The sequence below is a fragment of the Chlamydotis macqueenii genome, chromosome 14, assembly GCF_036417535.1.
Source record: "Chlamydotis macqueenii isolate bChlMac1 chromosome 14, bChlMac1.mat, whole genome shotgun sequence".
NCBI classification, from domain to species: Eukaryota; Metazoa; Chordata; class Aves; order Otidiformes; family Otididae; genus Chlamydotis; species Chlamydotis macqueenii.
In genome coordinates, this window is record NC_141569.1 from 8,637,747 (window position 1) to 8,651,495 (window position 13,749).

At 40.9% G+C, this 13,749-nt stretch overlaps 1 protein-coding gene across 3 annotated transcripts in view; it reads right to left on the minus strand.

Annotated features, from left to right (window-relative positions):
- Window positions 1-1,492, minus strand: part of TTC1 (tetratricopeptide repeat domain 1) — a 32,671-nt gene extending 31,179 nt beyond the window's left edge. The window contains exons 1-2 of one of the 3 annotated variants that reach the window (XM_086759111.1): window positions 1,447-1,492; window positions 563-895 (exon numbers count right to left, since the gene is read on the minus strand). In XM_086759111.1, the coding sequence (XP_086615237.1) occupies window positions 563-886 (324 nt within the window). In that variant the 5' untranslated portion in view covers window positions 887-895; window positions 1,447-1,492. The other 2 variants (XM_086759112.1, XM_086759113.1) reach the window with 2 other exon arrangements.
- Window positions 1,493-13,749: the final 12,257 nt, after the last annotated feature.

Sequence of the window (13,749 nt, forward strand, 5' to 3'; positions counted from 1 at the left end):
AGGGTGCTGGACTTCTGCCAAGACCTATTTTGTTACTTCCCACAACATTATCCAGTTTGTTACCCAAACATTTTGTAACTGCTCTGAAAGTAAATAAACCCACACATTTAATGTGTTTGTTTGTTTAAAGCTTTAGTAATCTACAGGGATACTTTCAAGTTTAATCCCAATTAGTTGTATTACATAAACTAGCCTTTCAGATACAAAAACTATCCTGAAACCTGCTCTGAGTTTTGGACAAGCACCTTGCAGCTAATCAGGTGAAAACACTGAATGCACACAAACTAAGTAACATGAACAGAGACTTCTGTTTCTTATAATCTCTCTGAGTCACAGTCACCTTACACAGTGATGAAAGTAGACAAAAATCTGCAATGGAATGTGATGATTAAGAATAGCAAGGAAAGCTTAAAAAATTTGTTATCTAAAAGAAATAATTAAGAATAGTAAAACTAGACGTGAGAAAGTTTTAAAAGTCAATTTTCATGCTGGTCACAGACTATTCAGAAACGTGACACTGAAAAGATATCTTTTTATATTCAACTTTCGTACTTTAGATTACCTGTTTTTCTTCCTCTGGCATATCTTTTTCTAGTTCTAGTAAGTATTCTTCATCTAGTTCTGTCTGCTTCCTTGAGCTATTCTCATCATTCTGTAAATTCCCTTCGTCATCCAGCACTGGTTCTTTTGCCTCAAAGGAGTCATGACAGTCATGGAAACACTCATCTGCCATTGTGGGATCTTTGGCTGAAGATGGTGTATATCCACTTTCAATGTTTTTGGGATTCTGTGCATCTCTGGGGCCATTCTCTGAAGACTTCTGATCAGAAAGCTTTAAGTGATCAAGTAGCTCTTCAGGTGGACTCGCATCTTTAAACTCTTCCATGTTGGACTCCTTGGAGGGGTTACATTTTCAGAAATGAGAAAGAAATAACTCTCAATAAGCACAATATAAATGCCTTGTCAGCAACTGAACCTCTAAAGGACTTAAAAGTACTCATGTACATCATGTGAGGGAGAGTATTATCCCTCAGGGGAGGGCGCAACTTATACGTGCTTCTTCTATGCACTGTATAACGACATGGGGCCAGCAGTCTGTTCCCATAAACAGGTTAATTCACAAGCTCAGACTCCCGGGACCGGCACGGCACTATGTTACGGCTTTTTCTTTGCAGTGGGACTGAAGCCACACACACTCGTCCACCCCTCGGCCCACGCCGGCCCCCTGCAGACTGCGCGCAGCCAGCCCCGCCTGCACCGCGCTCCCCTCCAGCCCCGGCACGACCCCTCCACGCCAGGCCCCAGGCAGCCACTCCCGGCTCTGTCATCCCAGCCCTACCCCGCCCCCTGAGCTAAGGGGCCGGGCTGCGGCCAGCGCCCCCCACGACACCGCCGCCCTCACCTCCGGGCCCACCCCAGGCCGCGCTCCCGGCACCGGACAGAGACCTGCGCTTCCCTTCCGGCCGTCGCTCCTGACCCTTCACCCCGCAGCCCGCTTCCTGCCGGCGCCGGCCAGCGGGAGGAGTTCGCGCGCGGGCTGCTGGGAGTTGCAGTCTTGGCGGGAGGCGCGAGGGTCGGGGCCGGCGCGAGGGTCGGGGCCGGCGCGTCGCGCGGCGGTGGGGCGCGGGCTCGCCTCAGGGAGGCGGGAAGAGCCGCGCGAGCAGAGGAGGCGCGAGGAGGTGCCTCGCGTTCGGTGCAAGCTCTGAGGGGAGCCCTGCTTCTGAGGCCGCACTCGCCTGTGCGGTGTTTTTCTTTTTGTTTTGTTTTTTTTTAGAGCAGGCCACCTGCACAACCCTTCTGCGCACCTGGAAGGGGGTCCCTTGGCGTTTGGGCTCGCTGCAAGGTGAGAAGTTACACCTTGAAACCGCCCCCTCAGCACTGGGGCAGACCCCCGCCAGGCTGGGTGCAGGGAAGCTCTCAGGGCGCGGGGAGGCTGGGGGCTCCTCAAGGGATCGGGCGCAGTTCAAGCTGTGGGAGGGCCCTGGGGTGGTAGAGCCCCTCTGCAGTTCTCCCCACGCGTGGTAAGGGCACGGCTCAGGCTCGCCTGGAACCAGCTGAGGGACGGGGGTGTGTGGTAGATAAAGCAACGCAGGGCACTGGGGATGGCGGGAGAGGTGCAGTCTCGGGTAGGTGCCACCCGGCTTGAAAAGATAAATCAGGGTGAAAGCGTGATCAGCTGAAAAAAGTACTGCGAGAAGATAATGGGGAGGAATGCAGGTGGACAAAAGAGGGACCATATCTAGAGCAGCAGATCGGTGGTATTGGCTCAGGTTTTGTTGCCTGCACTACTTTGAGCTGGTGGCTCCCTTATCTGGTGAGCAGCTTTAGTGTGCATGCGACAGCTGCGTCACTTCTACAGCACCGTGAATTGGTTGTTTCCAGTATGGAGCTCACTTTTGGTGACATGTGAAAACTGAGTTCTGTGTAGTTAAGCACTGGAATAAAACTATCTTTCATCTTGCATTGCATGCATTCCTTGTGTGCCCTGTGAATGTTAATCCCCAAATTTTGAAACAAAACTGAATTTTCACAAGTTGTGAAGTCAAAGGCACTTTTTTTTTTAATTGAAAACCACTATGCCAAGCCATGAGGCAGTCAAGGTATATTCTTACAAGGTTTTCCTTGCTCTAAACAGCTTTCCCATAAGCAAGTTCTGATAGAAAGTTTAAAATGTTCCTCTAAATAAGTTATTAAATGCTCTAATTTAAGAAAAAACCCAATAGCAAAAACCAACAACAACCAAAAAGCCCCTGCACTATATATGTTGTTCCAGATTTGGGTTAGGTAGAATCTGTTATGATCAGTAAGACATGGTCAAGGATTATCCTCAGAGAACATGGTTTCTTAAAAACAGGAGGTAATCAATCTGTTACCAGTAATAAAGACTGATTCCCTTTCTTCTTTCCCCTCATACTGAGGGGAAATATGCTGACTGTTAAAGCCTTATCAGCTCTTTTGGAGTTACCAGCCACCATTGTTACAATACCAAGAAAGCATTGAATCCGGCAGAACTCCATTAGTGAACTGAAGTGTATCTATCCCATATGAGGATGCTGAGGAGGAGGTGCATCTTTAGAAATATTTTGAGATGTGTCCTGACTTCTGAACTTCTAAATGACATCACTAGGCCTGAAGGGCCGTGGGATGTTTGTCATTTCAAAGTTGGGGTAGAAATTAAAGCTTCGGATGCCAGATTCATTTTTGGTCTTGATTTGTTTGATCACTGTTTCTAAATGAGCGTTTTGATGACTGAGTCTGTTGGTGCCAGTGCTTGACGTAGGTATTAATCAGAGATTGGAACACTTTGCAGTAAGTTGACGAGAGCGTGGCTAGTTATAATGAAAGCAAACAGGAGCTTTATGGCTCCCTCTCCCTCTCTCTCTGGATAAAAAATAGATTCAGCATTCTGTAACATCCCAGCTGCAATGATTTAGGCCACAAAAATGTGCCTTTCTGCTGTTCCGCTAGCACTGTGTAATTTATTCTGACTTACAGAAAATATTTCTGAACCTTCACACTGTCCTGTTAAATATCACGTCATTTGAAAAAGGAGAAGGAAATTACAGCTGTGGTACAAAATCAATCCCTGCAGTTCTGAATTTGCTGAAATGCTATTTAAATCTCTGGCTGTGCAAAGAGCACAGGGGTTTGAATAAGTTATGATGTTTCATCCCCAGAAGGAATTGAACAGGTAAGAATAATACTGGACATCAGGGGTCAGCAACCCATCCAGGGTCATGTGCTAGCCTTTATTTTAACTTTTCCAAAAGAGAGTTTATTTGCCAGCAAAAACTCTACAGAAATTGTACCTGCTAAGAAGGTTTGAGCTGCTGCTGATCAGTGGCAAGATGCTACCTTGCCTCTGTTTGAGGGAGGGGTTTCTAGCTTTCACACAGCTCCTAACTTAGTAGGAGCCAGTACTGGGAATGTTTGCTTTTCAGGAATGCTGTGGCTCCCAACTCCAGTCCCTGGCAAGCTCTGTTGCGCACCATCCAAAATCTATGTGCTGCCTTTGGCTCCTATCTCATAGGGTTACTATTCCAAAATGATTGACATTTTTTCCTTACCATAACCTTTTTCAAATAGAGTTCTTCAACTTTGATGAAACATCTTACCATCTTACTGACTTCCTAGGAAGAAGTGTGAGAAAAATTAGCAGGTTTTACCATATAAGTTTTCTACCTGCATCTCCTCTGATCTGGAGACACTTTGGGGCTCCCTGAACTTTGTAACTGGAGTCTGTTCAGCATTTTGTTTCTCCCAATGCAACACAGGGGAAAAAAATGCAACTGCCCAGCACCCTAGTTCCTTGCTGTCATATAGGGGTGATTAGCCTTTATGAATCTTGAGCCTAGATCTAGCAAGGAGGGCAAGCTTTCCCATGGTCCTACTTTATTAAAGATTAAGAGGTCCCCAGGACTGCTAAAAAAGCAGTGACCTGTGAGCCTCATGGCTGCTGTTTAGGATTGTTGGTTCCCTCTGTGGTTAGCCCTGAGCAAGCTGTAGCTCAGTGAAAGTCTCTGAATCTCTCTTCTGTGGAACTGCTCATCAGTGCCACTATGAAGTAAAATCCCAAAGGCTTCACTGGTATTCAAGGAACAGACACCCACCAGGAGAACCGGAGGCTCTCTGCCCATTGTCGGGGGACCAACCTTCCGGGCAGCAAATGAAGAGGCAGAAACTTTCTAACCCCTCTTTAAGTATCAGCATAGTCAATGCCTTCTGTCTTTAAGGTTCCCAAGTGCTGACTTACTGTCTGTATGTCTCACTTTCTCTTCTTCACACTGTAACTTGCCTTACAGGAAAGTTGTGTTCATAGGTCACTTTATGTTTGGAAAATACAAGAACAAGTTGTCTTACAGTATTTTCAAACATAAGTGTTGTAGTAAGAAACACCCTGGAGGTTATAGGGCAATTGCCAGTTTTTACCACTAAATCTTAGTTGTTCAAACACAGAACATGTTACTGCTTTAATCAGTCTTTCAGAGCCTCTAATTCATTGCTGTAAGTGGAAGCGTATGATTGGCTGAAGATGTTATATATACAAAAAATGAAAACTCGGTGTCATTTGTTTAATCTTCTTAGTGCTAAGGGATTTTTCAGAGCATTGATGTTTGTTTAACTGAACACCTGTTGAAAAAATCAAGAACATATAATCCTGAATAAGTAGTTATGTTTGGATAAGAGTTCAGCGATGGAATCCTTAGCGAGTATTGTTGAGATTTGCTCTGTTTTGGATGGGCTTACCTCTCTGGGTAAGCATGCAGCAGAATCCAGGATCACTGAGTACCTTAAGTGGAACACTTTAATACTACAACACTTTAATTGAGCCAGGCTTACACTGAAGAGATAAAGTCAGAGGAAGAGTCTATATGTCAATACTTTCTTCCAGCAAGAACTTCTTTACCTTTCCAAACCTTTTCCTGTTTCTTCCCAAACCTACAGCGTGTTGACGGTGATGTTATCTGGCCTGATCAATAGACTCAGGTGCAATGTAGTGTGTAGTAAAATGTAGCAATAGACATACAATAGTTTAAATATTACAAACCAGCCGATTTTATGCTGAACAAACTGCTGAGAACGATAATTGGCAACTAAATCTCACACTGGGAGTTTGTAGCTCCAGTATTCATGGACACATTTTCAAGACAGCTCTGCACACAATTAGGCATAGAATCTGTGTGCATAATTACAGTGATTTCAGGGACGTATTGGGTGACACTTTACTGCTGAATTTCATGTGTTTGCTCACATGAAAAAAGATGTGCCTGCATTTTGAAAAAATCATCCTTAAAACATTCTGGATCTTGTGATAAATAAAAGCAGCTCTTTCCTTGTTAAAGCTTGCACTCCCTCCTGCAGACTTGTGATACCCACATATTTAATTTGTCTTTGTGTATAACAATGTTCTGATATTTCATTCCAGAAAGTTGCATTGTTTTTCTAAATGTCTCTATGAATTGTGAGTTATTCCAGTTCTGAGCTCCCCTGATGAACATTTCATGTTTATGTATCTCAGGAATATGTGGATTTTCCCATGTAACTTTGAGATGATCCTAAAACTTGTTTAGTTAGTCTTGCATACTGTTCTTGTTTCATACAATATTAAAAATGTTAAGGTATTTCAAATCTGAGACTGAAGGGAGATTTAAATTTGTCCAGTAGATGGAACAAAAGCCTTGATTTGAAACAGCCAGAGACTATAACTATTCTGCAGTCTTTAAACATTCTTAAATACTCGTATTTACAGCAGAAGGTTCACAAGGTAGAGCCAACGTGAGGCCCACAAACTGAGCAATATATTTGCAGGCTTCTTGTTTTTCGCAGAACACCTAAGCTTTGCAGGAGGAGCACAGCAGGACAAGAGAAAATTTGGGTTATGAATTCTGCATATTAAAATGATCTTTTATCTGTAGCTTTAGGCTTGCTATGTTGCCCACTTGAGTGCAGCTCCTCTAATTATGTGTGGCACTAGGATCTCTAGGCTGGAGTCTATTTTCACCCAGTCATGAACGCAGGAGCCTTTGTTGTTGGGTGAAAATGGCTAATTTACACTCAAACTTATAAAGTATCTGCTGCTGGTAACTCCTCATGTATTTTAGAAGTATGCATTTCTTGAGAAAAAAAAATCAGGCTTGTACTGCTTAAAACAGGAATAATATAAATGAACAGGCATAAACCAGGAGTCTGTTAATGTGGATATTAAGGCACATTGGGTGCCATGCTGGTAAAATACCAGCACTGCAAAGCTGCAGAGGAATTATTGCACTCACAGCCAGGGTGCAGATGAGCTGACTGGCACGAACTGCAGCTGAGTACAAATTCTGCTGCTAAAACTCGGCATTCTGGAAAATAACTTCTCTTTTATTTTTTTGTTATTATTATAGTAAACTCATGTTTTGCACAAGAGGTGAATTATTTTAGAAATAAAGAGTGAATGAAAGAGTTTCTACTAAAAGAATGCATGTTCTTTCTGGAAGCTTTCGGTCAAAGGAGGCAGTGCTTTTCACAGCTTTCCTTTTTTTACAGTTTCTAGTCTCAAGTTGCCTGGACAGCATAATCTCTCTTTTTAAAAATAAAACGGAATATGGACATGAAATTGCCACTTCATGTACTTAAAAGTTTAAGGAAGGAATTTTTAAAGGCATCCACAGAATTTAGTTAGTTGACTACTTTTTCTGTAAGCTTGCCAACCAGCTTTACTTAATGGATTTTACAGTAACAAAAGTTTTGACAAAACAAACTGAGCTTTGGGAACTCAACGCTTGTGGAACAGACTTCATTGAAATTGAAGATAGGTTGTCTAATTTATCTTGCTGCCTTAAGAAAAAGACTTCTTGATTTACTGTTAAAGAGGGTGAATTTGTAGTGTTTAAGATCCAGAGAACTCTTAGCTGGATTAGAGTATTTGTGAATCTCACTCAGAACAGAATCCAATAGATGGCGATGTTGGATTTTCTAAGTCCGGTCCCCATTCCTTTCCTTGTAAAATTGATGCATTTCTTATTGAAATTAGGGCTGAAGCTCTCCTGTCTTACAATAGCGCAGGACTGGACTCTAAGATAACTAGAAGAAGAGGGATGAACTTTTCCATAATTACCTCAGGCTTCAGAGCATATGCTAAATTTACTTTTTGGGACAGCTTTTTTTGATCTTCACAGTGAAGAAATGAAAGCTCAACAAATCAAGTAAAGAAAAAATAATTACCATTTCCCAGAGGTCATATAAAGTTCAAGTTCTTTGCTAGAATTAAACATTTGCACACAAGTCTCAGTGGAATAAAATTATTGTGCTTCCCAACAAACATTTGAAAGGAAATTGTGAAATAGGCAAGTAAAGGCTTTATAATCACAGCTATAAATTAAACTTTTACTACATCTGCTTTTTAGGTAGACTTATTAAAGAAATTGTGAGGGATTCTTATTCCTTGTGAACATCCATTCTCTTTTTCTCCATGTCTTGGCTGGAGTCCTATAAAGATTATGGGAATTACTAGATAGCGCGTATGTTCTTCATTGGTCAAGCTAATGTATTTTAACATAAGAAATTTCTGGTAACAACAGATTTCCTTTCCCTGTCACCTTCCACTTATCTGAACGACCCTATCCCAGTATTTTTTTCAAGCCTTCCACTGTTTTCATCAGTTTGAGTCAAGTTCATGGGGTATAAAATAAAGGTGCAACCTATTAATTAAGACTATTCTTTGCCTTTATCACTGTTTACATGTTTTGTAGAGGCAGGATGCTCATTGTTCAGCCAGTGTAAATGATTTTGTCTCGTTTGAGCTCAAAACTATATCAACTCACATAATTACAGTATCTAAAGTAGGATTTGCCATAGTGACATTTAAAGGTCTCTTCCAACCCAAACTATGATTCTAAGACACTTATTCATCTGGTGGGATTGCATGCCCTACCAGTGACTTTAATTTGACACATGCTGCTTCTTGCACTGGTTTCAGACTTACACTCTCAACGATGCTAATGGAAAAGCAAAGTGACTCCGACACATTTGTATTCACTATGGAGTTCACTGGTTGCAGGAATAAATAAAAAAAATGCAACTTTAACATTAAGCCAGCGCTTGATTAAAATCAGCAATAAGTGTATCATTGTGAATGACTAAAAAGCAGAAAAAAATTGTTTCAGAGTAGTCTTATTAGAACTGTGTACTCAAATTTGAATGTGATATTCCTAACATTACAGATATTCTAGGAAAAAGCCAAACCATAGATTATAACGGAGTATAAATTGAACCAAACTTTATGCTGTTAATACGAAGAGAACAGAGGAATCCAAATGCATCTGTCCATGTTGTAATGACATAAAGTGATACAATAGCCTTGCTTTTCTCTACAGGGAGGCTTAGCTTTTTTCCTCTTTTTAGCTGTAAACCAATCAGATAAACATAATATAACAAGTGGTCCTTATTAGGATGAATAAAGGCTGATTGATGGATTTAGAACCTTTGTCTCTTAATGGTTCTCCTTTTTGCTTGGTATTTTCAGGACCTTCATTTGTCTTCCATGTTGTCCTCCCACATGCCCTGTTCCACATTGCCCTGTCTTATCGGGCAAGTGGGAGCATGTGGCTTAGCTGCTTCTGGGCTATATGTGTGCTGACTAGGTAGTCAGCATGTACAAGCTTAGTAGCCAGCAGGCTTTGAAATTGGTCAAGGGACAGACTTAAAAAGGTCTTCTTCTCAGAGGAGGCACTAATTTGGGTCCTTTCCCTCTCTTCAGCCCAAATTTTCATAATATAGAATTGATTATCTGTCTTTGTTAATTTAACTTCTTGTTCAGTTTGGTAGAAATCAATGAAGAGGTTCAAAGGCTAATAAGAAGAGGATGGGAAAGGACGTTGACAGATGAATGGACAGACAGAATGATTGTGTGAGCCTCATTTCTTTAAAATACCAGGGTAAAGATTCATACAAGTTAATGCATGATATGTTATTTGCAAACTTTTATACATTCATATATGCATTTAAAATTAAAGGTGAAAGCAGCTTTGCATAATACATTGGAATAAGGTCTTTGTTCCTGAATCCAGAATTTTCTATGAATAGGCTAAACCACATCTATTTTTATATCTAGATTTTATTCTCTGTTTCCCAGGAAATGTTACACACTGTCCAATATATGTGAACTTTGTTGATGCCTTTCAAATGTCATGCTTGTTCTCAGCTGGGTGGCAGAAATATCTTTACACAGGCAGGAGAATGGAGTAAAAAAATTCTGTACACTTTATCACAGAAAGCATGGTTAATGATGTTTTGATTACTATGTGTTCAGAGATAAATTTCTGTCCCATTTCATAGACAAAACAATAATTACATATCCCAAGGGAATAATGAGGGAGTTTAGAGTTGTTTGCATGTATGAGTATACAAACGTAAAATGGTAAGTAATGAATAGAGAGAGCTTAAGAAGATATATCATTGCTATCTGCTTGTAATGTCAGCTGAGCAGATGGCTCCAATGAGCCACTTATTTGTAAAGTAGCTGTTCCCCTTTCTTCTGTGAGTCTTTGGAGGTTTTCTTTCGTACTTATATTTGCTGAATGCTACATAGGTCTGCTAGAAAGTATTAAAATCCTGTAAGACAAGTATATGGAAAAATCTTTGTTAAAAGAAAAAAAATGCTTGCATAAATAAGAGTTATCTAGGATGATAACAAAAGACAACGAAATACTGTTTTCTATGGATTGTGTGCAATGCATGGAGAAAGTTAAGTGTTTGACACGGAAACCTGATACAGACTACCTGGGAGAACCTAAGCTGAAAGCTGCTTGCTGGCATGTACTAGGACATTGCTGGGAAGACAGAAGGCATCCTGAAACTCTGCCTTGTCCAAGGACCTTACTGTATGCTGCAGGAAGGTATCTCCAGACACTTGGGATCCACAGTCTAGATACATCTGCTGAGAGTAGGCACTTCCAACTGTTCTTTGGAGGGAAGAGTAAAGCTCACTGCTTTAAAAAAAAAAACAGAGGAGGCCCAGAAGTTACAGAATGGCAATTGGCATAGCAGTCATTCTCAAAGAGAGACTCATTTATTCAATTTTCTCTTCACTCTAGGGACAGCCTTAAACCCTAGAGAAAAAGCTTTGCTGGATGTTTCTGTAGAAGCCATGCCACTGTATAACGGGGACCTCAAGATGCATGGCGCAAGGGGAAGGGAATGTCATGCCACATTGCTGTGCACAGGCATCTGAAAGGAAGAAGTACTGTTCTCTGCTCCTCACACTGTGCAGATTATTATACAGCCTGGAGGTGAAATATAAAAACAGTCATTAAGGCAGAGACTGGAATTTTCCTAGGTTAGTGCCCTGACCACTATGTCACTGCTTCAGGTGTTTTTACTGATCTTGGGAATCATGACTTACCTTTTGCACAAATGACATGCCTCACGAGAAAGGTAACTAGCACAGTCCCAAAAAAATCATAGTGAGTGGAAATTTTTAAGTTCCATTAAAGTTACTTAAGCTAGTATGATGTGTTTTCATGGTCTGAATTGTTTCCTTTTAACCACTTCAGGATGAAAGTAGTGTTTCTTTGTCTGAAGCATCATCCCTGCAATACTATGTTCTGCCCTACGAAGTGTGTGAGCCATAGCATTGCCAGCATGGTTTGGAAAAAAGGTAAGCATATATGTTATTGAGTGTATCAAAACAGAATCCAGTTTATTCTAGTGGGAATGAGCTGGTTAGTTTGTGGCCACTAACAGGAATAAGCAGTTGTTAGTATACCCAGACTTTCATACCGTAGCTGCTGTGAATTATAGTCTCCTGTGTTGTGCATTTTTATGGTCATTTGTATCAGGTGAAAGTCAAGCACAGAAACTGAGAGCAGAGGCCACATCTGTTGAATAGAAAGCTGCTATTTTTACATTTTCCAAACTAGAACTGCACTTTATAATATTAATGTCCCCTCTTCTCTCCCTGTCACATTTGGAAAGATAATAGAAAACTCCATTTCCAAAGAGTAGAGAATGTATAATGCTCTAGAGTTTCAGTCTCATTCAGTTGGATTGATTTTACCATAACTCTTTTCAAAAATAAGAAGCACTTGTGATAGCTGAGTGCATTGAAGCCTAATGGGTTTAATTTATGTGCAGCTGGGCAGTAACAATACTCCGTGAGCCATTACAGCTGTGCCTCTCAACTGAATGGCTTTGTACAAGCCCCTAGTTAGTGATTAAGCTACACACAGTGGCTTAACCTGGAGAAATTCACAGTGTTTTTTGTACACCTTCTGTGCTAAATAGCAGCAACTCATCTTTGGAGGCAAATCTATTTGCCCACAAAATGGCTTCATCAGAAGGTCTGTTAATATGCATTAAAAATATGCACGATGGAGTATAGTTGCATCTGGCAGAACACCATTGTGTGCCTGTTGCTATACCACTAGATTGTGGATGTTCTGCTTGTCAAATTAATTTTGGCTGTACTAAAAAAAAAATAGGCTAATATGGGCTTGTCCCACAAGGTTTGATGATGTGCCCTGACCCAAATAGTTTTTTCTTTAAAGGAAAACATTGCAACAAATGAACGACTAACAAAAGGAAGAGGGTGACTTTTGTGGCCTCATTTGGCCTGAGTTTACCTGGTGGAGGTTGTAGAAGATTCCAGTGGTAAAAAATAAAAACATTTAGAATAGATTTGTTCTAGAGAAGTCATGTGGCCTTGCAAGGGTTTCATATTTTAAGGTGGCATATCAGATTTTCTCCTCTGTAATCTTTGTGGTACCTCCTTCAGATCCATGTGTTGTGTTTTTTTTTTTTTTTTTCCATTTTTGCAGTCAGTTTTATTGCCTGTACCTTCATTGAAGTTGTGGCTGGAAATGAAGTAGGTGATGTTGGCAGTTTATGAGCGGATGTGACATGATTCTTTCCAAGTCTTACATAGTTTAGCATATTTGCATGGATGAGTCTCCACTGGTGCAATGTTGCTTAGTATAAGAACAGGCTGTATGGGACCCTACAAAAATGGGAATTCATGAGACAAAAAGTGAAAAGCTTAAAAGAGCAGTCATCTATGTGGTTTTGGGAAGTCATGTAATATCATGCATAGCTATGGAGAGCCTAGCATGGCAAGATAGGTATATGACCTGGAAAAAAGCTTGGAGTAGAGAAATGTATTTTTGAGAAGTATTAGGAATCCTTCCATCTTTTTTTTTTGTTACAGTTACAAGTTGTAGGCTCTTTAGTCTTAAAATTTAATTGGGTAGTGATTAAAAATGAGACACAGGTTGTTAAAATGATATCTGAAGTATATATGAGCTGTTGCCTGAACTTATTCTTACTTCTTTCTGTTATCCCTGATTGCTATACTGCAGCCTAGTTTGTAATTTCTTCATCTGTCTGATACTAGGGATCATATAAGATGAACCCTTAGGATGTGGCCTAATGCATATGCTATGAAAAATGGGCCTGATTTAAATGTCTGTCTTAGAAATGGCACAGTACATTTGTTTGGATTGCCTGTGATTATTTCCAACTTCTTGTTTTCCAGCTTCAATACGGTGAATAAACTTTTTTCCCCTTCTTGTTTTCCCTAGTATCAGAAATCCTGAAGCCCAGCTTCTCTTAGTTTCCTGTTTTGTTGGCAAGGCAGCATAACCTAGTCGTGTCCCCAGGGACGTTGCCCTTAACATACTTGCAGGACTCGGGCTTGAGGAAGGGAAAAACTACAGGGTAAAGACCCTGTGGCTCTTGAGCCACATACATTTTGCATGCAGTTCCTATGTGCCTCCCATGCTTGCTAGGACATGGGAAGAGCAGCAGTGCCGTGGCTGGCTGTGAGAGAAGGCAAGGTAGCAGGGGTGGATGAGTGTGTGTTGCTGTCCCTGCAGAGTCCAGCAGCCTTCCCAGCTCAAACTTACAGAGGAACAATATAAGTTTTGGGAAAAAATATTACTGTCTGCCTGTGGAATGCCTTCTCTTCTTTAAGGCTTATGGGACATATGTCTTGGGGTTTTTGACTCTCTGAGGATTTTGTTACATAATTCATAAGGTTAGAGGCACTATTCTGAATGGCACGGACTAGCATTATGTTAATGTGTATTTTCTCCTCTGGATCAATTAGGGTGTTTGGAGAAAGCTGTTTTTTACAGCACTAAAATGTCTGAAATTCTTTTTACACATTTAAAGAAAGCAGTAAGGGAACTTTCCTTGCAGTTTTTGTAACATTACGTGTAAAAATGTACGAAGATGATAAGTACTCATAGGTCACTTCAGTATGGGATAAAA